The 23354-nt window shown below is 45.1% G+C and overlaps 1 protein-coding gene across 1 annotated transcript in view; it reads right to left on the bottom strand.

The window, feature by feature from the left end:
• Positions 1 to 21591, bottom strand: part of NPTN (neuroplastin) — a 115133-nt gene extending 93542 nt beyond the window's left edge. Inside the window, exon 1 of the mRNA XM_077264119.1 lies at positions 21302 to 21591. Coding sequence (XP_077120234.1) covers positions 21302 to 21404 — 103 coding nt within the window. The 5' untranslated portion in view covers positions 21405 to 21591. The remainder of the gene's footprint in view (positions 1 to 21301) is intronic.
• Between the last annotated feature and the right edge of the window lie 1763 nt (positions 21592 to 23354).

Below are 23354 nucleotides of genomic sequence, written 5' to 3'. Positions count from 1 at the left end.
GTCGTGTACCAGAAAACGGGAAAAAAATTCCAAGTGCAGTGAAAGTGCAAAAAAAGTGCAGTCCCACACTTGTTTTTTGTTTGGCTTTTTTGCTAGGTTCACTAAATGCTAAAAGTAACCTGCCATTATGATTCTCCAGGTCACTACGAGTTCATAGACACCTAACATGACTAGGTTATTTTTTACCTAAGTGGTGAAAAAAAATTCCAAACTTTGCTTAAAAACAAAATAAAAATTGTGCCATTTTCCGATACTCGTAGCGTCTCCATTTTTCATGATCTGGGGTCGGTTGAGGGCTTACTTTTTGCGTGCCGAGCTGGCGTTTTTAATGATAGCATTTTGGTGCAGATACATTCTTTTGATCGCCCGTTATTGCATTTTAATGCAATGTCGCGGCGACCAAAAAAACGTAATTCTGGCGTTTCTAATTTTTTTCTCGCTACGCTGTTTAGCGATCAGGGTAATGCTTTTTTTTAATTGATAGGGCGATTCTGAACGCGGCGATACCAAATATGTGTAGGTCTGATTTTTTTTTATTGATTTATTTTTGATTGGGGCAAAAGGGGGGTGATTTAAAATTTTATATATTTTTTTCACATTTTTTTTAACTTTTTTTTTTTACTTTTGCCATGCTTCAATAGCCTTCATGGGAGGCTAGAAGCAGGCACAGCACGATCGCCTCTGCTACATAGCAGCGATCTGCTGTTCGCTGCTATGCAGCAGAAAATCAGGTGTGCTGTGATCGCCGACCACAGGGTGGCGCTCACAGCTGCCGGGGATCTGTAACCATAGAGGTCTCAAGGACCTCTATGGTTACCATTCAGAAGCATCGCCGACCCCCGATCATGTGACGGGGGTCGGCGATGCCGTCATTTCCGGTCGCCCGGCCGGATGCGGTAGTTAAATGCCGCTGTCTGCGTTTGACAGCGGCATTTAACTAGTTAATAGGTGCGGGCAGATCGCGATTCTGCCCGCGCCTATTGCGGGCACATGTCAGCTGTTCAAAACAGCTGACATGTCCCAGCTTTGATGCGGGCTCACTGCCGGAGCCCGCATCAAAGAGGGGCTTCTGACCTCTTACCTCCTCCTCGCTGCAGGTGCCCGGATCCAAGATGGCCGCGGCATCCGGGTCCTGCAGGGAGGGAGGTGGCTTACCAAGTGCCTGCTCAGAGCAGGCACTGGTAAGCCTGCAGTGCTGTAAGTCAGATCGGTGATCTGACAGAGTGCTGTGCAAACTGTCAGATCAGCGATCTGTGATGTCCCCCCCTGGGACAAAGTAAAAAAAAAATTTCCACATGTGTAAAAAACAAAAAAAATTAAAAAAAAAATTCCTAAATAAAAGAAAAAATATATATATATTATTCCCATACATTTATCTAAATAAAAAAAACAAAACAATAAAAGTACACATTTAGTATCGCCGCGTCCGTAACGACCCCACCTATAAAACTATATCACTAGTTAATCCCTTCAGTGAACACCGTAGGGAAAAAAAAAAAAACAAAACGAGGCAAAAAACGCTTTATCATCATACCGCCGAACGTCATCTTGTCCAGCAAAAAACGAGCCACCATACAGCATCAAAGAAAAAATAAAAAAGTTAGTCCTCAGAAAAGCGATGCCAAAATAATTATTTATTCTATAAAATAGTTTTTATCGTATAAAAGCGCCAAAGCATAAAAAAATGATATAAATGAGGTATCGCTGTAATCGTACTGACCAGAAGAATAAAGCTGCTTTATCAATTTTACCAAACGTGGAACGGTATAAATGCCTCCCACAAAAGAAATTCATTTATAGCTGTTTTTTTGTCATTCTGCCTCACAAAAATCGGAATAAAAAGTGATCAAAAACTGTCACGTGTCCGAAAATGTTACCAATAAAAACATCAACTCGTCCCGCAAAAAACAAGACCTCACATGACTGTGGTCCAAAATATGGAAAAATTATAGGTATCAAAATGTGGAGACACAAACTTTTTTGCTATAAAAAGCGTCTTTTAGTGTGTGACGGCTGCCAATCATAAAAATCCGCTATAAAAAATGCTATAAAAGTAAATCAAACCCCCCTTCATCACCCCCTTAGTTAGGGAAAAATAATAAAATTAAAAAAATGTATTTATTTCCATTTTCCCTTTAGGGTTAGGGTTGGGGCTAAAGTTAGGGCTAAAGTTAGGGTTAGGGTTTGGATTACATTTACAGTTGGGATTAGGGTTGGGATTAGAGTTTTCCTGTGCGCCCAAACAGGGGTTTACCCCAACATATGGGGCATCAGCGTACTCGGGACAAATTGGACAACAACTTTTGGCATCCAAGTTCTCTTGTTACCCTTGGGAAAATATAAATTTGGGGGGCTAAAAATCATTTTTGTGGGAAAAAAAAAAGTTTTATTTTCACGGCTCTGCGTTGTAAACTGTAGTGAAACACTTGGGGGTTCAAAGTTCTCACAACACATCTAGTTAAGTTCCTTGGGAGGTCTAGTTTCCAATATGGGGTGACTTTTGGGGGTTTCTACTGTTTGGGTACATCAGGGGCTCTGCAAATGCAACGTGATGCCTGCAGACCAATCCATCTAAGTCTGCATTTCAAATGGCGCTCCTTCCCTTCCGAGCTCTGCCATGCGCCCAAACAGTGGTTCCCTCCCACATATGGGGTATCAGCATACTCAGGACAAATTGGACAACAACTTTTGGGGTCCAATTTCTCCTGTTACCCTTGGGAAAATACAAGACTGGGGGGCTAAAAAATCATTTTTGTGGAATAAAAAAAGAATTTTTATTTTCACGGCTCTGCGTTATAAACTGTAGTGAAACACTTGGGGGATCAAAGCTCTCAAAACACATCTAGATAAGTTCCTTAGGGGGGTCTACTTTCCAAAATGGTGTCACTTGTGGGGGGGGGGTTTAATGTTTAGGCACATCAGGGGCTCTCCAAACGCGACATGGCGTCCCATCTTAATTCCAGTCAATTTTGCATTGAAAAGTCAAATGGCGCTCCTTCCCTTCCGAGCTCTGCGGTGCGCTCAAACAGTGGTTTACCCCAACATGTGGAGTATCAGCGTACTCAGCACAAATTGTACAACAACTTTTGGGGTCCATTTTCTCCCGTTACCCTTGGTAAAATAAAACAAATTGGAGCTGAAAAACTTTGTGTAAAAAAAATTTAAATGTTAATTTTTATTTAAACATTCCAAAAATTCCTGTGAAACACCTGAAGGGTTAATACATTTCTTGAATGTGGTTTTGAGCACCTTGAGGGGTGCAGTTTATAGAATGGTGTCACACTTGGGTATTTTCTATCATATAGACCCCTCAAAATGACTTCAAATGAGATGTGGTCCCTAAAAAAAAAAAAATGGTGTTATAAAAATGAGAAATTGCTGGTCAACTTTTAACCCTTATAATTCCCTAACAAAAAAAAAATGTTGGTTCCTAAATTGTGCTGTTGTAAAGTAGACATGTGGTAAATGTTACCTATTAAGTATTTTGTGTGACATATCTCTGTGATTTAAGGGCATAAAAATTCAAAGTTGGAAAATTGCGAAATTTTCAAAATTCTCGCCAAATTTCCGTTTTTTTTCACAAATAAACGCAAGTTATTCCGAAACAATTTTACCACTATCATGAAGTACAATATGTCACGAGAAAACAGTGTCAGAATCGCCAAGATCCATTGAAGCGTTCCAGAGTTATAACCTCATAAAGGGACAGTGGTCAGAATTGTAAAAATTGGCCCGGTCATTAACGTGCAAACCACCCTTGGGGGTAAAGGGGTTAAGCTTAATTATTTCACACAAAAAAAACCTAAGAAAACTGGTGGCACCTTCCCTTTAAGTGTGCTGGAGTGTTTTCCTAGGTTCATAACACTAAAACCAACAACCGCAGTGATAGATAGAGAGAGATACACTGCTCAAAAAAATAAAGGGAACACAAACAGACTATAACTCTAAGTAAATCAAACTTCTGTGAAAAACTGTCCACTTAGGGAGCAACACTGTTTGACCATCAATTTCACATGCTGTTGTGCAAATGGAATAGACAACAGATGGAAATTATTGGCAATTATCAAGACCCACAATAAAAAGGAGAGGTTCTGCAGGTGGGGACCATAGACCACATCTCAGTACCAATGCTTTCTGGCTGATGTTTTGGTCACTTGAATGTTGGTTGTGCTTTCACACTCGTGGTAGCATGAGAGACTCTACAACCCACACAAGTGGCTCAGGTAGTGCAGCTCATCCAGGATGGCACATCAATGCGAGCTGTGGCAATATGGTTTGCTGTGTCTGTCAGCGTAGTGTCCAGAGGCGCTACCAGGAGACAGGCCAGTATACCAGGAGATGTGGAGGGGGCTGCAGGATGGCAACAACCCAGCAGCAGCACAGCTAACTCAGCCTTTGTGCAAGGAGGAACAGGAGGAGCACTGCCAGAGCCCTGCAAAATGACCTCCAGCAGGCCACAAATGTGCATGTGTCTGCACAAATGGTTAGAAATCAACTCCATGAAAATGGTCTGAGTGGCAGACGTCCACAGATGGGGGTTGTGCTCACAGCCCAACACCATGCAGGACACTTGGCATTTGCCACAGAACACCAGGATTGGCAAATTCACCACTGGTGCCCTGTGCTCTTCACAGATGAAAGCAGGTTCACACTGAGCACATGCGACAGACATGACAGAGTCTGGAGATGCCGTGGAGAGCGATCTGCTGCCTGCAACATCCTTCAGCATGACCGGTTTGGCTGTGGGTCAGTAATGGTGTGGGGTGTCATTTCTTTGGAGGGCTGCACAGCCCTCCATGTGCTCGCCAGAGGTAGCCTGTCTGTCATTAAGTACCGAGATGAGATCCTCAGACTCCCTGCGAGACCATATGCTGGTGCGGTTGGCCCTGGGTTCCTCCTATTGCAGGACAATGCCAGACCTCATGTGGCAGGAGTGTGGCAGCAGTCCCTGCAAGATGAAGGCATTGAAGCTATGGACTGGCCCGCCCGTTCCCCAGACCTGAGTCCGACTGAACACATCTGGGACATCATGTCACGCACAGTCCACCAACGTCACAAAGCACCACAGACTGCCCAAGAGTTGGCGGATGCTTTAGTCCAGGTCTGGGAGTAGATCGCTCAGGAGACCATCTGCCGCCTCATCAGGAGCATGCCCAGGCGTTGAAGGGAGGTCATACAGGCATGTGGAGGCCACACACACACACACACACACTACTGAGCATCGTTTTCCTTGTCTTGAGGCATTTCCACTAAAGTTGGATCAGCCTGTAACTTAATTTTCCACTTTGATTTTGAGCCAACATTCCAACTCCAGACATGCGTGGGATATTAGTTGTGATTTACGTTGATAATTTTTAGGTTTTATTGTTCTCAACACATTCCACTATGTAATGAATAAAGATTTACAACTGGAATATTTCATTCAGTGATATCTAGGATGTGGGATTTTAGTGTTCCCTTTATTTTTTTGAGCAGTGTATAAAGGAATATAATATGGAAAGAGGACTGACTAGTCGATTGACTAGTCTGGGGCAACTAGTGCCCTAAGTCCTCATTTAGCATAGCAAACGGTGATATTATGGGGAGGGGGTTATACCTTCTTTTCAATCAATAAAATTATACAGGGCTGGTTAGGCAGGGAATTTTGTCCTACACAGGTGAATGCTGCTGGGTTGGAGGGGATGGGGGACCTGACAGGTTCCCTTTAACGTATTCGTGACCGGGTGGATGTTTTCACTTTTTTTGGATTTTCATTTTTTCCCCTCTTCTTCAAAAAGCCACGTTTTTCTATTTACATCTTCATAGCTTGTTTTTTTGCGAATGGGTATTACTTTTGAATGACACTATTAGCTTTACCGTGACGTACTAGAAAGTGAGAAAAAAAAATTTCGTGTGTAGCGAAACTGCAACGAAAAAGTGCAACTCCAGTTTTTATTTACCATGTTCACTATATGGTAAAACGGACGTGGCAATGTCATGATTTTTTTTGCAGAGTCTGAAAACCGTAATTCAGGTGCATTTTTTTCTGCTAATGGCATTCACTGATTGGGTTAATTTTACATTTTTAAAGATCAGACTTTTACGGAAGCAGTGATGCCAAATAAGTGTATTTTTATTTCTAATGTGGGAAAAGGGGGGCAATTTGAACGTTCATTTTTTTTAAATATATTTTTAAAAACGTTTTTCACTTTCCACTATATTTCTTAGCCACCTTAGAGGATTTGAACGTGCGATCAGTCGATCAATATACTACAGTACTGCTGCGTATAGCAAAAATCCCGGTCCCCTATGAACACCAGAGAATATTATCAGTCTGAGTGCTGATGGACACCAGGACCAATACTATACAACTGGCCTTTCAGATTTTTTTTTTTTAAATGGACTGAATCTGAACTGATCTATGGGTGTGCAGAAATAAAAGATCCCATATGCAACATCCATATAGCACGCTTTTTTATTGATAAATTACAGTTGTTTAACATAGGAAGTTGTAAATGGTCTTGGAATTTATTAATTACTACTGGGAAAAAAAAAAAAAAAAGGATAGCACAAGGGTGGCAACTGAGAAAGTGATTTTACTTTATATGTTCGTGTAAAACCAGCCTCACAGTCACTAATATTCCTCTATCCACCATACTAAATGGGAGAGTTGAAGACTAGTGATGAGCAAATATACTCGTTACTCGAGATTTCTCGAGCATGCTCAGGGGTCCTCCGAGTATTTTTTAGTGCTCGGAGATTTAGTTTTCCTTGCAGCAACTAAATGATTTACAGCTATTAGCCTGCTTGATTACATGTGGGAATTCCCTAGCAACCAGGCAACCCCCACATGTACTTATGCTGGCTAACAGATGTAAATCATTCAGCTGCGGCAAGAAAAACAATCTCCGAGCACTAAAAATACTCGGAGGACACCCGAGCGTGCTCAGGAAATCTCGAGTAACGAGTATATTCGCTCATCACTATTGAAGACGGAAGACGTCTGATGAACCCATCCTATCAGAAAGATGTCAGCCATAGCTGCCTATGCGGGGAGAGCTTACTTAAATCTACCAAAAAATAAATAATGGACTGCAGTTGGTGCACCGAAATACTGAACAGAGGAGTTTTAGGTTTATCCCATGTAACAAAGATGCACATATCGTCAATTCACACAGAGTACACAAGCAAAACTCACATCTCTACTAGCCATCTGATAAAAATGCTTTTTACAGGAACATTTTGTGGAGCCTTGGAAAAATCCACCTCAATTATATCAGGCGATACAGTCCATATATACAGTATTACACATACCCTCGGTGTGGGCATGGGGGTTTCTGAGTAGTTGGTGGGTAGTGTAAGAATAAAGGACATCTGATTCACTAGTAAATGTGTATTCTGACAGTGCTAAGAGAAACAACCCCCACCATATGGATAATGGGATTCCATGAAAAACATGCAGAGAAAGCTATAGATAGAAAGTCCCAATGTTGATATATCACCATCATAAATATCTATACACTTCTCAAATATCTACCCGACTTAATCAATGTTTTTATTGTCAATTTTCAGCCTCTACCTCAGAAGACAATCTTTTCTTCCATTATAAAGTCTGAATAAATAGGCAAGTCATCTGATCGCTGTAGATGTGGTCACCCGGATGGATTGGAGCAAAAGGCTGTTTTCCATCAGCAAATACATTTTACATGTGCACACAGGGACATACCTCCCAGGTCTTAAATCTTAAACGGTGACCTTGGGAGGAAAGACCTTGAAACACATGCATCAGTGATGATTAAGAATTAAGTCTGATTGATAGAAGAGCAGAATATTATTGCTGTTAATATTTGAGTGAAAACTGTCTTCATTTAAGTACAGGCCTATGCAATATATCAGTATAAGGCACTGGCTATGTGCCATCCACTTGACCAGTTATAGAAGAAAAACAAGTCTTCATATGCACACCCTTCGGGCTCTATATTAGAGATTTGAAAATTGCGTGTGAATGTATAGTCCCACCATATTTTTCCCTAAAAGCCATGCTTCTAGAGACAAAAATACCGCCATAATGAAGTATACAACTAAACATGCAATGTCTTATTGAACCTTATGAAACTGAGGGAAAAGAAAGAAAACATGACGACACAGGTTCAGCTTATGTTCAAGGATTTTTCTGGCTGTTGTATTATGGATTGTACAGTATATATGCACCATGGCCATGTGCATGAGACGAAAAGCAAAATATACTATAAGATGCACTTTTTTTTTTATACACAAAAAAAAAAAGTTTAATTATTTTATAAAAAAGTGGAGTCAATATCACTAAATATATACAACACTGAATGTAAAGTACACACTTGCGAACTGAGCACACAAAACATACACAGCATCTCGAAGTTTCTTCCAGGCTTGTGACTGATCACCCATTCTGATGGGTCCTTCAGCCAAGCAGGAACGCAGAAATGGCGCAGCTTCAAGGATGTGCAGGTCCTGGGAGCTTCCGCACCTGCCCTACACTGATCAGTGTGCAGGATTGGGAAGGATGCTTCTTCTTGATCACAAGTGGCTACCATTCAGACTGGAAGTTAGTCTCCAGGTATGTGCACGTACATAGTGATGAGCGAATATACTCGTTACTCGAGATTTCCTGAGCACGCTCGGGTGTCATCCGAGTATATTTTAGGCTGTGTGCACACGATGCAGATTTAGTGCAGATCTGCAGCATTTTTTTCTGCTGCAGAAACGCTGCAGCTCTGCACTGTGATTTACAGTACAGTGTAAATCAATGTGAAAAAAAAAAAAGCTGTGCACATGGTGCAGAAAAATCCACGCAGAAACGCTGCAGATTTCAAAGAAGTGCATGTCACTTCTTTTGTGCGTTTCTGCACCCCTCCATTAATTGAAATCCGCAGTGGTAAAAACTGGAGAAAATCCACACAAAAAACGCATCAAAACCACGCAAAAAACGCATCAAAAACACAGCTGCGGATTCTGCCAGAAGATGCAGATTATGTGCAGAAAATTCTGTACCAATTCTGCATCGTGTGCACATAGCCTTAGTGCTCGGAGATTTAGTTTTTCTTGCCGCAGCTGAATGATTTACATGTGTTAGCCAGCATAAGTACATGCGGGGATTCCCTAGCAACTAGGCAACCCCCACATGTACTTATGATGGCTATTAGATGTAAATCATTCAGCTGCAGCAAGAAAAACTAAATCTCCGAGCACTAAAAAAATACTCGGAGGTCACCCGAGCGTGCTCAGGAATCTCGAGTAACGAGAATATTTGCTCATCACTACATGTAAACCATTGCTGTGCACATATTCAGTCTTTTGTTTCCTTTAATTACATCAGGGACAACCCTTGAAGTGCTTAGTAGTAATAGTATGTTCATACCTCAGGCAGATCCCGCTAGGAAGCAAGTACCGTAGCTACTTCTAGTATAAATCACAGAAAAGGCTTGCAGCCGAGCTGAAACGAAAACTACATCAAACCACAAAGAAACTTCATGAAAAAAAAATAATAATTTTCTTGAAGCGGCTTTGCATAGGAAAGGTTGGGCGGGTGTTCCTGCCTGCCCACAAGCTAAGTTCCCATTATGCGTATTGGAGGCATTTTTAAACGCTGTGTATTTTTAATGTGAAATTCTATGCCCACTTTATTTTATTTTTTTAACGCAGCGTAAAGTGAACTGTGGAGAATTCCTGAAAACCACAACATGTCTATTCCTCTTGCAGTCAATGTGTTTCATTTGTTGATTTTCCTCATAGACATGAATGAGATGAGGAAAACCCAGAATAAAAAAACAAACATGCGTTTAGTGTGTTCATGCAGCGAACGAAGGTAACAGGAAGTATCCATAAGAACAGGTTGTTTTATTTTTGTTTTAAAAATTATACTGTATAAAAGAAGAACAAAAACAGCAGCTGAAGAAAAATGCGATAAAACCCATGTAAAAAAAATGCTCCCAAAAACTTAATGAAAAAAAGTAACCCAATTTAGCTAACTGGTGCAGAAATGATTCAATAACAAAAGTACACCCAATACGAAAAATGGGTCCAAAAAAAAAAATACAGTAACTCAAGTACAGCTGTACAGCCCTTAGGGAACCTGTCACCCCAAAATCGTAGGTGAGCTAAGCCCACCAGCATCAGGGGCTTATCTACAGCATTCTGGAATGCCGTAGATAAGCCCCCGATGTATCCTGAAAGATGAGAAATACGTAAGCTACTTACCGGTAGCGGTGTTTTTTCAGGAGCCCATGACAGCACAACGAGAGAGGGGATCCGCCCTTCAGGAACAGGAAACCTACAGACATAAAAGAGCGGTACCTCTCTCCCGCATCAGTTGGTTCCAGAGCATGAGAGGACCCCCTTGGTTAGTAACACAGATACAGCATAAATTATAGTACAATTCACGATATGAGTGAAAGTAGGAATTAAAGAAAAACCAAAAGTGTTGAGCCAAGAATAGGGTAGGGAATATAAGTGTGCTGTCATGGGCTCCTGAAAAAACACCGCTACCGGTAAGTAGCTTACGTATTTATTCAGTCGCCATGACAGCACAACGAGAGACTTTCAGAGAAGTAAGGAAAATTAGGGAGGGATAACTGCCTCAAGCACCCTTCTCCCAAACGTGAGGTCGAAGGAGCCACCCAGATCCAATCTATAGTGCCCAAGAAAGGTAGATGGAGAAGACCATGTGGCTGCCTTACAAATGTCTTCAATCGACACCTCTGATCTCTCCGCCCAGGATGTTGCCACGGCTCAAGTGGAGTGAGCTTTTATACCTTCCGGGATCTCCATGCCACCTGCTGTATAAGCGAGAGAGATCGCCTCCCTGATCCATCTGGCTAGTGTGTTTTTGGATACTCTAAAGGCCCCGTCTCACACAGCGACGCTGCAGCGATACAGACAACGATGCTGATCGCTGCAGCGTCGCTGTGTGGTCGCCGGCGGAGCTGTCACACAGACAGCTCTCTCCAGCGACCAACGATCAGGGGAACGACTTCGGCATCGTTGAAACTGTCTTCAACGATGCCGAAGTCCCCCTGCAGCACCCGGGTAACCAGGGTAAACATCGGGTTACTAAGCGCAGGGCCGCGCTTAGTAACCCGATGTTTACCCTGGTTACCAAAAAAAACAAACCGTACATACTCACCATCTGTTGCCCGTCAGGTCCCTTGGCGTCTGCTTCCTGCTCTGACTGAGCCGCCGTACAGTGAGAGCAGAGCGCAGCGGTGACGTCACTGCTGTGCTCTCACTTTACGGCGGCTCAGTCAGAGCAGGAAGCAGACGCCAAGGGACCTGACGGGCAACAGATGGTGAGTATGTACTGTTTTTTTTTTTTTACATTTACGCTGGTAACCAGGGTAAACATCGGGTTACTAAGCGCGGCCCTGCGCTTAGTAACCAGATGTTTACCCTGGTTACCAGTGAAGACATCGCTGGATCGGTGTCACACACACCGATTCAGCGATGTCAGCGGGACCTCAACGACCAAAAACCGGCCCAGGCCATTCCGACACGACCAGCGATCTCGCAGCAGGGGCCTGATCGCTGGTACGTGTCACACATAGCGAGATCGCTACTGAGGTCGCTGTTGCGTCACAAAACTTGTGACTCAGCAGCGATCTCGCTAGCGATCTCGCTATGTGAGACGGGGCCTTAAGACCCTCTCTAACTCCCTGATAAATTATAAATAAGGAGTTATCTTTTTTCCAGGTGTCTGTAACTGAAATATACTTAAGAAGACATCTTCTTACATCTAAAGAATGAAATATATGTTCCTTATCATTAGTGGGATTTAGGACAGAACAAAGGTAGGACCAGCTCTTGTGACCTATGAAATTTTGAAGCAACCTTTGGAAGATAAAGGGGGATCAGGTTTCATAACTCTATCCTCCCTAAACTGTATGTATGGAGGCTGTCTACATAATGCTTGTAGATCACTAACCCTTCTTGCAGACGTGAGTGCAACTAAGAGGGCTGTTTTAATCGACAGAATTTTCATTGGGACAGTATCAATAGGTTCGAATGGGGCTTGCGTTAAGGCTGAGAGTACAAGATTTAGGTCCCATGGAACTATTTATTGTTTAATGACTGGTCTGGATCTAGTAACTGCCTTGAAGAACCTGGATATCGAGTGATTGCTGGCTAAGTTAGAATTGTATAGCGCCCCCAGAGCCGACACTTGAACTCAGAGTGCTTGTGGCTAAACCCATTTCTAGACCCCTTTGTAAGAATTCTAAAATTTGATTAATAAAAGGTTTCTGGTCAATTTGTGCTCCTGAACTTGATAAGAATTTTTTACAAACCCTGACATAAATGTTTGTCGTAGAGGTTTTCCTACTTTTTAGAAGTGTATTTACAAGATCCCGAGAAAACCCCTTCCCCCTTAGTAACGACCTCTCAAATTCCAAGCTGCTAGGTGTAAATTGGCTACTCGTGGATGGAGAATTGGGCCCTGGGAGAGGAGATCTGGTAATTCTGGGAGAATCCATGGTTGGGTAATAGACATCTTCCTCAGCCAAGGAAACCACGACCTCCTGGGCCAGAACGGGGCTATCAGAATTACTCGGGCCCTGTCTTGCTGTATTTTCCTCAGAACTATAGGAATTAGGTTTAGAGGGGGAAAGGCATAAGCGAGACTGAAGTGCCAAGAGATTAGAAGAGCGTCCACCGCATACGAGTTGTCCCTGGGATTTAAGGAACAGAATTGGTGTAGTTTTCTGTTTCCTCGGTTGGCAAAAAGATCTATTTCTGGACATCCCCATATTTGCACGATCTGATTAAAGATGGCCAGATTTAGTGACCAGTCCCCCTGTCTGAGCTTGTTGCGGCTTAGATAGTCGGCCATGGTATTGAGCTTTCCCTTTATGTGAAGAGCCGTAAGAGAAAGTAGGTGATTCTCGGCCTTCTGAAAAATACGATCCGCAACCTCCATTAATGAACCGGACGGCATACCTCCTTGATGGTTAATATAGGCCACGGTTACCTGGTTGTCTGAGAACAGCCTGACGTGTCGACCCTGTAGGGGCAGAAGAAAACTATTTAAAGCGCGCTCTACCGCTAACAATTCTTTTAGATTGGAAGATGAGTTTTGTTCAGACTGGGACCACAGTCCCTGGACCCAATTATTTTCCAAGTGTGCCCCCCAACCCTTGGGGCTAGCATCCGTAGTTACTATCCGTGTTACATGATTTGTCCAGGGAACCCCTCTACGTAGATTTGGTATGTGTGTCCACCAAATTAATGAATAAATAGTTTCAATGGACAGTGAAAATTTGCTGTCAAGATGAGCTCCTAGCCGACGAGAATTATGTAGGATATCCCACTGCAGTGCTCTGGTGTGATATTGGGCCCAGAGAACTGCCAGAATACAAGATGTAAGCGAACCCAAAAGTGACATCGCCCCTCTTACAGAGACTAACGGATTGCTAATCATTCTGGTGGCCAACCGTTGGATACCATCCACTTTTGAATCTGGCAGGCGACATTCCTGCTGACTAGAGTCGATGACAAGACCCAAAAATTCCTGTGTTAAGGGCTGCAAACAAGATTTTTTGAGATTAATGATCCATCCTAATCTGTGCAATGCTGCCATCACCTTCCCTAATTGGTCTTTGCAATGTGATTCTGAATGTCCCACAATCAATAAATCATCTAGGTAGGGAATTATTAATATGTTCTGTTCGTGAAGGTGCGCCATAACCTCTACCATGATTTTAGTAAATACACGGGGTGCAACTGCAACACCAAAGGGAAGTGCCTGATATTGAAAGTGTTCTACTGTACCAGCAAGTGAAACCGCCACCCTAAGAAAACGCTGATGATCTCCATGTATTGGGACATGATAATAGGCGTCTTTTAGATCTAAGACAACCATGAACCAATTGTTAAAGAGAAGCTTTATTGCCGTCTTTACAGACTCCATTTTGAAGGATGGGACCAGCAAAATTTTATTCAGGCACTTCAAGTTGATGATGGTACTATATGATCAATCAGGTTTTTTGACCAGGAACAAAGGGGAATAGAACCCCTTACCTCTTTCTTCCGCGGGCACTTTAATCAGAACCCTTTTTTGTTGGAGTTCCTGAACTTCCGACTCCAGTGCCAATTGTTCCGCAGGAGAAGAACGGATAGGCATCAGTTTAAATTTGTCCTGAGGAACTCGATAGAACTCGAACATCAGACCTCTTTCAATAATACTGAGAATCCATGGGCTATTGGTGATCTGTATCCAGGCCGGATGGTAGGCTGAAAGCCTACCCCCCACCTGGTCCGTCAGTCATTGGGTCATTAAAGTCCCAAGAGGAATTGAACATATACCCTCTACCTCTTCTCCTGTAGTGGTCATATCTGGTTGATTCTCTGTTTGAATCTCTATTTGATCTTCTGCGGCTAGACCATCCTCTGTTGTAATCCCATCTATAAAAGGGTCTCCTTAAGAAGGGAAATCGCTTTTTATTGTCTCCCGCCTTTTCCAACAGTTCATCCAGAACTGTTCCAAACAAATGAGCTCCTTCACAGGGAATGCTACACAGTTTTGACCCGGCCTGTAAATCTCCTGGCCAACATTTTATCCACAGTGCTCTACGGGCTGCGTTAGATAGGGCTGAAGATCTGGTGGCCAATTTAACAGAATCCGCCGACGCATCTGAAAGGAATGCTGCTGCTCCCTGAATTATAGGTATAGAAGATAAAATCTCATTTCTAGGGACTTTACTTTTGAGTTGATCCTCTAGGTGACCCAGCCACACCATTAACGACCGAGCTGTGCAAGTGGCTGCAATTGCTGGCCTCAGGGAACCTGCTGATGTTTCCCAAGCCCCCTTAAGGAAGATGTCAGCTTTCCTATCTAGTGGGTCCTTTAGATTTCCCAAATCTTCGAATGGAAGAGTTTTTTTGCACGCCTTGGCCACTGCTGCATCTAGTTTCGGGGCCTTGTCCCATGAGGATGATGCCTCCTCCTCAAATGGATACCTTCTTTTGAACGCTGGTGGGAGTGAACCCTTCCTTTTGTTTTTTTTCCATTCCCTTGTAATCAATGTCTTCATCTTATCCACTACTGGAAAAGACCTTCGGGATTTCTGATCTATACCCCTGAACATTATATCTTGAATGGAGCATTCTGACTGGGTCTCCTCAATCCCCATTGTGTTGTTGACTGCTTTAACTAGGTGATTAACCCTATCGAGTGACAGACAGGCCTGGCCGGATTCTATGTCCCCCCGATGATGAGGATGATGGGAGGGAATCTGAGCTCAGTTCACCCGAGTCTGAACCTATATCTGAGATTGGGGATGTAACTTCCTTCCTCTTTTTGGCATCCGTTTTCTGAGACCTGGATTTTATAGAACCTCTGACTTCTTGTCTAACCATCTCTCTTAGCGTAGAGGTAAGGCCAGGGGCCTCTTCCTCAATTAAGTGTAGTATGCAGGATTTACATAATCCCCTTTTATGCCCATCTGGGAGTGGTTCCCCACACTCGGCACACTCCCTATGTTTGGCCTTGGTAAGACATTTTCTCCCCTAGCAAGGAGAGAGGGAATATAAGGAGGAATAACAATCAGTAGGTGAACTTCCACGTAGATCACTTACCCAGCCCTGCAGCGAGTGGTACCGTAGTTGGGGGGGTCCTTCCTAGGCGGTGATTCTTTACGGCTTGAGGACTTGCTTGATTTTGACTTTTGAGTCTTCTTAGCTCCACCAGCGCGACTACTGCCACTAGAACGCCGCTGGGAGATCACCTGAGACTCTTCCGAATCCTGAAGCAGCTGCTGCTGCTGCTTGTCCAGCTGCGTTGCTCCCTCTGGCGATTCCATCCTAAGAATGGGTCCGGAGCACATTGCAGCCTTCATCCATTACTTTAAATACCCCCAAGGTACCGCCCCCGGATGGGGGTCAGCAGGGACTCCAGGTGGCCTGCCCGGTACCATCAACTGAAGGGGCATGTTCTCCCCCCTTCAGGGCCGCGCCCCCGCCGCCGACCAGTGAGACCCCCGCTCCCTCCTGGGTCCAAGCCCCGCTCGGATGCCGGAGCGCCGCCATCGGCCGGAACGGCGCTACCTCGCATGCCCCGCCGTGTCATCAGGCCGCGCCGCCCAGTCGCATCATCCGGACACGCCCCTTCCAGTTGCGACTGCGGCCTTGCAAGCCGACACGCGACCGAGGACGCCAGCACCGCCCGGACCGACGCGCACTCCCCCAGCAGGCAGTGGACAGATCCCGGAGGCCCCAGCAGGCGCGGTCCCTCAGGAGGGTCCCCACATACTCACCCGGTACCCGCGACGATGGACCACATCAGAAGCCAGCCCTTTCAACCTAAGGCTGCTTCCTCCTGCTATCACCGACACCAGTCAGTTCCCCTGCGGTGTGGTGCTTCCAGCAACCGGATCAGGCCGAGGTAGGGGACGCCCGCTACCTGCATCGGTCTGTCACGAGTGGGATACCCTCTTTTTCTTCGACCTTCTTCTTAAGGCCTGCCTGAAGAGGTTCCCCTGTCAGGGACAGGAAACCAACTGATGCGGGAGAGAGGTACCGCCCTTTTATGTCTGTAGGTTTCCTGTCCCTGAAGGGCAGATCCCCTCTCTCGTTGTGCTGTCATGGCGACTGAATAAAAAGAGGTTAAATTATACTCACCTGGGTGGGCGGTCCGATCCGATGGGCATCGCGGTCCGTTCTGGGGCCTCCCATCTTCATAGGATGACGTCCTCTTCTTGTCTTCACGCTTCGGCGCAGGCGTACTTTGTCTGCCCTGTTGAGGGCAGAGCAAAGTACTGCAGTGCACAGGCGCCGGGCCTCTCTGACCTTTCCCTCAACAGGGCAGACAAAGTACGCCTGCGCCGAAGCGTGAAGACAAGAAGAGGATGTCATCGTAAGAAGATGGGAGGCCCCAGACCGGACTGCGATGCCCATCGGACCGGACAGCAGCTGGACTGACCCTGGGTGAGTATAATCTAACCTCTTTTTCTCATCTTTCAGGAATGCTGTAGATAAGCCCCTGATGTGGGTGGGCTTAGCTCACCTTCGATTTTGGGGGTGACAGGTTACCTTTAAGGGTACGTGCCCATGATCAGGAATAGCAGTGTTTTGGACGCAGTGCACTTGCGCTGCACAGTACAAGCACAATGGATGGGACTTATAGGACTCCCATGCCCACTGTGCTTCTATTTGACACTGCATAAACTCCTCGCGGTGCGGGTTTACGAGCCGCAGTATGTCAATTTCTGTTGCGAAGATACTTGTTTCCACAATAGATATGGACTGGATGTGGTAGCTCCACATAGTTCAGTGAACACATGCGGCCTTTACTGTGTGATTAGAACGCAGCGCTTTGGACACAGTAAAAATACAGTGCATCCAAAGCGATGCTACTCCCTGATCGTAGCCTAAAAGAACAAGACTGGGTGCTCACTCCAGTAGAGCAGACTGCTAAACGCCCTTAGACATCAGTACGGTAATTTGTAGAGGAATCACACACCAATAGGCACAAAATATGCTTCAGTGCTTTGTAATTTCCAAAATTCACACAGAGTGAAATATATTTGCTTGACATAAGGTAACGTTTGTTTTATATCCTTCATCAGGCCAAGCCAATAGGTAGAATAAGCTTCCAAGGATAGTAACAATTAACAGAACGTGTGGCCACAAGCTCACAGCACATCTGCAGAATTGCCCGAAAAAAGGGTGTAAAAGCCCAAAAAAATTACTATTTTTCACCTTATGTCAAAATTTCACTCTATATAGAGTTAATTTTGGATATAAGCATGAATCAAAGCTGTAGCATATCTTGTGAGCAAGAAAAAAAATATATGGTATTTTCAAAGATGTATATGATAACTGTCCATACATAAAACCTGTAATGTCTGCTTCTACTGTTTGCCTGGCACTATAACACCCCAAGATTGCACTGAGCAGTGTGAAGCAATGAAGGATGAACGCTATACAAGAGCCATAGCTAGAAGCATCGTGTCCACGTCACAGCACAGTGGAGTCTAGTTGGAGCTCGAACTCAAGCAGGGACTTTACTACCAAAGTACGGCTAGATTTCACGTGAATAACACCAATAGCTTATTCTATTTTCGCAGCTAAATAATACCACACTGTGACCTAAATTAAATGAAAAGGAAAAAGTCTACAGTGAATTTCAGTACTCTTGTTACAGTTAATGATTCTAATCTGAAAATTCACCAAGTATTTCAGATACAGAGGGAAAGATTAATTGTGCTGCTATTTATATCCCACGCTCATTAAATGAGACTCCTTTCACTGCCATCAACCTTGAATGTATGATTTGCCAAGAAGCAGGAGTCAGTCCTCCATCACATTTCTAAGAACTCACCTGCCAGCAGCTGCTTTGTGAATGTGACCAAATATTAAGGGTGGCGACACTGCTGCTGATGAAAAGTATTAGGGAAGATTTTATGGCCTATAGGTGAATTTTCATCCAGTAAGTCAGAAGTCAATCCTTCCTACAACATTGGCCAATTCCACTGACAGCAAATTTTCCACCTCTGGAAGCAATGGCACATTGCTATGGTATGCCATCCATTGAATGTCTGACTTTTAGAAACCCCACTCCTCATAAGAATAAAAGGTTCTTTGGCATTTTCTCTGCACAATCCCGCTACTAATGAGTAACAGCAGCACACACCTGAACAGGGCAACACATCAAAAGGAGAACAAAAAAAAACAAAAAAAATCAGTGGTAGCCTAGTCTTTATTTTCCAGCACAGGGACTTATGCTGATCAGCAAATGACAGCTTCCTCTCAAAATCTTGAGATATTTGCTTAAAGTGAACTTGACAGCTGACAAACTGCCCGAACCATGGTCAGCATGAATCCGACACTGGCTGTCATTTCAGCAAGGTATGCTTTATTCTAAAACAATGGAGCTTTTCTAAATACCCGTACATTAAAAGCTGATCCCCCAACTGCTTCTCCGTACCCCGGCCCACTTGACTGACAGATCTCGATCTATAAAAAACATGTAGGAAGAGACCAGTCACTCATGGAAAATGGAGTGTGGAGAAGACACTGGAGATCTGCCTTGGACCAGTCACATGAGCCGCATGGCCCTCAGCCGACTTTTAAGTGTAAGTTTTCTCAGATTCCAGATTAAAACCTACCTGGCTGAGGTGACAGATTGATTCATGATGCACATGCAACTGGGAACCATTTAAATGGTTATTCCCAATACTGGAAGATGACTTCTATCCATTGGCTAGGCAATAACTATGCTTGGTGGGGGTCCAACTGCTGGAATCCGTACCAGTCCGCAGAACGTAACTTTGAAATGCCATGTTAGAGTGGGCGGTGGGCCCACATAAATGCCACCATTACATTCATCCTTCATGGGCAGCTGGAGATAGCCAAGTACAGCGCTCAGCTTCTTCCAGCAGTCCCAAAGAAAAAGAATGAAATGATGGCGCACATGCACAGAGCTGTCTCAAGATCGGCAGGCTCCCAGGGGTTGGACATTGACCGATCAGAAAATAGTCCAGGTTAAATATTTCAGTTAGTTATCAAAACCGATCATACATGGGGATAGGTAGAAAAAAAAATGTTCTTGGCTGTGTAACAATGATGTAAGGAGACTTTCCGTATTGTCAGCTTTCATACAATTTGATTATTTTTTCAAGTCTCCTGTTCATTACAGAAGAAAAATAGATGGATCATTGTATGCTTTGAAAGGAATTCTATAAGGAGGACCTGCCACCAGGTGAAAAGTGGACCATTTTTTCTCCTGTTTTATTCTTGCTGCCTTTACTAAATCCACCATACGGTTCCAGAGCTCTTGGGCCCCGATTCATAAATGTGTTTACGCCAGAATTCTGACACACGACAATTAAGAGATGTGCGCCTCTCAAAGGGATATTCTTAAGTTTGAAAGTTATATCCTATCCAAAAAATAGGAATAAGTTTCTGACTGCTATGGGGTCCGAAGGCTGTGGCCCCCACTGCTTTCAATAATTTAGGGCTCCTCACTGAATGGAACAGAGGGCGATCGTGCAGACTACCCTCCATTCATTCTTAGTGAGAGCACTAGAGATTGAGAGCGCAGCGCTGGATTGATCTTCAGCACTTCTATTAAAATGAACAGAGAAGCAGAGTGCAGGCTCAGCCTCCGACCCACTCAGCCAGGGCTTTTCTGAGCCCCAGTTCTCGGGATCAGTGGGGGCCATGGTGGTCGGACCACTCTGATCAGAAAGTTATTCCTTATCTTTTGGATAGGATAAAGCCTTCAAACTGGACATTGTTCCTTTAATGTTTTGGTAGCATCTTACTCCAGAGAGCCCATTCATTAAGATTGGCATGCATAATACCAATGTTAATGCATTAGTCCCATGGTCCTTTTTACTGAGCACTAGCTTTATGGTCTTCACCAGGGGGCATTGGCTCACAGGTTTGTCTGTTCTATGTTAAAGTGGTTGTTCGGCCTTACGCTACAAGTCTGCAGTCACTTTATGTGACTGCAGACTTGTGAATCCTCACATTGCATGCTGTGAGGATTCTCCAATGCGGGGAGCATACAATGACTGCAAACTTGTTGTGAAAGGCTGGACAACCCCTTTAAATACCCTGTGAGCCACGCTTCCTTAGAAAAATAAAAAGGGATGCAGCAGGTGTAAAAACGCAATAACAGGACACTTCTCGTAGTGACAGGTCCTCTATAAGTGCAACAAATCCCCAGTAAGACTCGTGATGGAAAATACTCGGTGACCCGATTACCTATGGGGAGGAGGGACGCCTAATAAATAATTCCTGCCAAGCATCAGGTTTGTAAACACATTAATATTTGATCTTTATTTCTTGTGATCTGCACAACATGCAGGAAGGCAGAGCAGAAAGATCATTTTACTAAGGGAATAGCTGAATGCACACAGCCTGTCACTGGCAGAGAGCAGCACTGCAGATCAGGGGTCTGTGGCTGTCATGGAGGGGGACAGCAGATTGTGCTGCATGGCTACAGCTCGGGCTCACACCCTGCAGGTGCCGTGTAAAGTAACACACCCGCCATTACACTGCTACAAGGCGTACACTTGGGCATTACATGAAACATGTCACAATGAAGACAAGGTACAGGCTGCTGCTATGCAGAGACAAGAAGAGCAGGCACAGGAAGCGACAGCGGACATGCAGAGTAATGTCATCTGGTGGGGAGCGACAGAGAGCGCTCCTGGCTGCAGAGCTCCTAGCACCGCCATCTAGCACCTGCCCGGACACCGTCTACCTCCTCTACAGGCGCCCCCGCCATTCTGCCCTCGCGTCCCCTTCAGCCTCGACCTTCTCAGCGGGCGCTGCATTGTCATCTTACCGTTCTGAGCGGCGTCCGCCAGCCCCGGGAGAAGGCCGCAGGTAACTAGCATCAGCCCCAAGATGAGGGCTGCAGGCAGAGGGCGAAGGTCGCAGCGGTCCATGTGCGCACAGAGAGGGAGACACAGCCGATGGGCTCGGTGTCCAGTCTCTCGGGCCTGAGGTCCGGTATCCGCAGCTCCCCCTCGGTCTCCTCCCGCAGCAAGCACCTGAGTCTCGCGAGAACCGCGGCTCGTATGTGGGCAACCAAAGGAGGAGCCGATGCGTCAGGCCGCTGCCGGAAGAGCCCCGCCCGATACCGCCCCGCACTCAGCTGCTGCTGTGGGCTGGTGGAGGAGTCACCAGTGGGAGTTTACAGGCGTGGGGCAGAATGATAGGAGCGCTGCGTGCTCTGCACTGTGCGCTCCCTGGACAAATTGGGCAAACATTGTGCGTGGGAAAAGAGGCGCACTGCCTGTAGTGGGACGTGTACATGTGAGGGAGCACTAGAGCCGTGGTCGTGGCTGAGAATATCTGTTCACACTGGCCTCCCGCCACATGAAGACAATGTCCCGTTGTCAGCGTACCCGTGTCTCTGCTTTCCGCAGCCTCAGGGTCACCTCTGGCCATTTGGCGGCTCACTCTTGACGATGGCGCACAAATAGAGACAGACTCCAGTTCCAACGTTAAATTTACTTGAATCCATCCTCAGCACATCCAGAAGTCGCAGCACTGACCTGCAAATTGCCTCTTCTGAGAAAAAGAGGACTTAACTCTATAGCGCCACCTGTTGGAAGTAGCGATCCTACAAGTCACAATCAACCCTTTAACGAGTCGTGCAATATGACTTAGGATAAACGGCGAATAAGCCTCCTTACCTTGACAAGCCAGAGATGGTATGTCACTCTCCATAAGGAGAAAAGATACCCCTTAGACCCCAGTCCAGAGCCTCTCACCCAGCCAAATCAGTTCTCATGCTTTGCACTGACGAGGTTCAACAGCCCGAAACACCGTGTCTGCGAATTGAGATACTGATTTGGCTTTTATCCTAAGTCATATTGCATGACTCGTTAAAGGATTGATTGTGACTTGTAGGATCGCTACTTCCAACAGGTGGCGCTATAGAGTTAAGTCCTCTTTTTCTCAGAAGAGGCAATTTGCATATTTAAATTCCCAGAGGAGCATTGCACGGCGAATAAGCCTCCTTAACTTGACAAGCCAGAGATGGTATGTCACTCTCCATAAGGAGAAACGATACCCCTTAGACCCCAGCACTGACATGGGAATTCATACAGTATGCATCCTTCACTTTCCCTGTGCTTCTCCTCTCATCTCCCGCTATTTTCCTGGGTCGTACCATCTTGTTCGGTACTGCAGCGTCCTCTGTGTCCGGCTCAACTACTTTCAGGCATTCCCTAGTCCGTTTCACACCAGACATAAGGGCATCTGTCCACATAGTAAGCCGCCACATCTTGGAGCGACCTGCGTTCTTGTTCTGCGGTGACTTCTGTCAATTCTGCTCTCACGTCAGCTATCCCTTCTGCTGTCACTTCTGCTCCTAGACGACTGGGCTAGCACTTGAACGTTGCGTGTCCCACTGCATACCTGGGGCTCCCTGGCCCAACTGACCTGCCTGGGCTCCCTGGTGCGACTGACTTGCCTGGGCTCTAGTGATGTGTCGTTAGTGAACGATCTGAGACAAAGAACCGGCTCTTTGATGTGAACGATGGGGGACTCACACACAGGGCCTCTATAACCACTTAAAGGGACTCTGTCACCTGAATTTGGAGGGAACAATTTTCAGCCATAGGGGCGGTGTTTTCGGGTGTTTGATTCACCCTTTCCTTACCCGCTGGCTGCATGCTGGCTGCAATATTGGATTGAAGTTCATTCTCTGTCCTCTATAGTACACGCCTGCATAAGGCAAGATTGCCTTGTGCAGGCATGTACTACGGAGGACAGAGAATGAACTTCAATCCAATATTGCAGCCAGCGGGTAAGGAAAGGGTGACTCAAACACCCGAAAACCCCGCCCCTATGGCTGAAAATTGTTCCCTCCAAATTCAGGTGACAGA

Source organism: Ranitomeya variabilis, chromosome 5, assembly GCF_051348905.1.
Source record: "Ranitomeya variabilis isolate aRanVar5 chromosome 5, aRanVar5.hap1, whole genome shotgun sequence".
NCBI lineage: Eukaryota > Metazoa > Chordata > Amphibia > Anura > Dendrobatidae > Ranitomeya > Ranitomeya variabilis.
The sequence above is the reverse complement of the archived record's forward strand: the minus strand, read 5'-3'. Positions and strand labels throughout refer to the sequence as shown.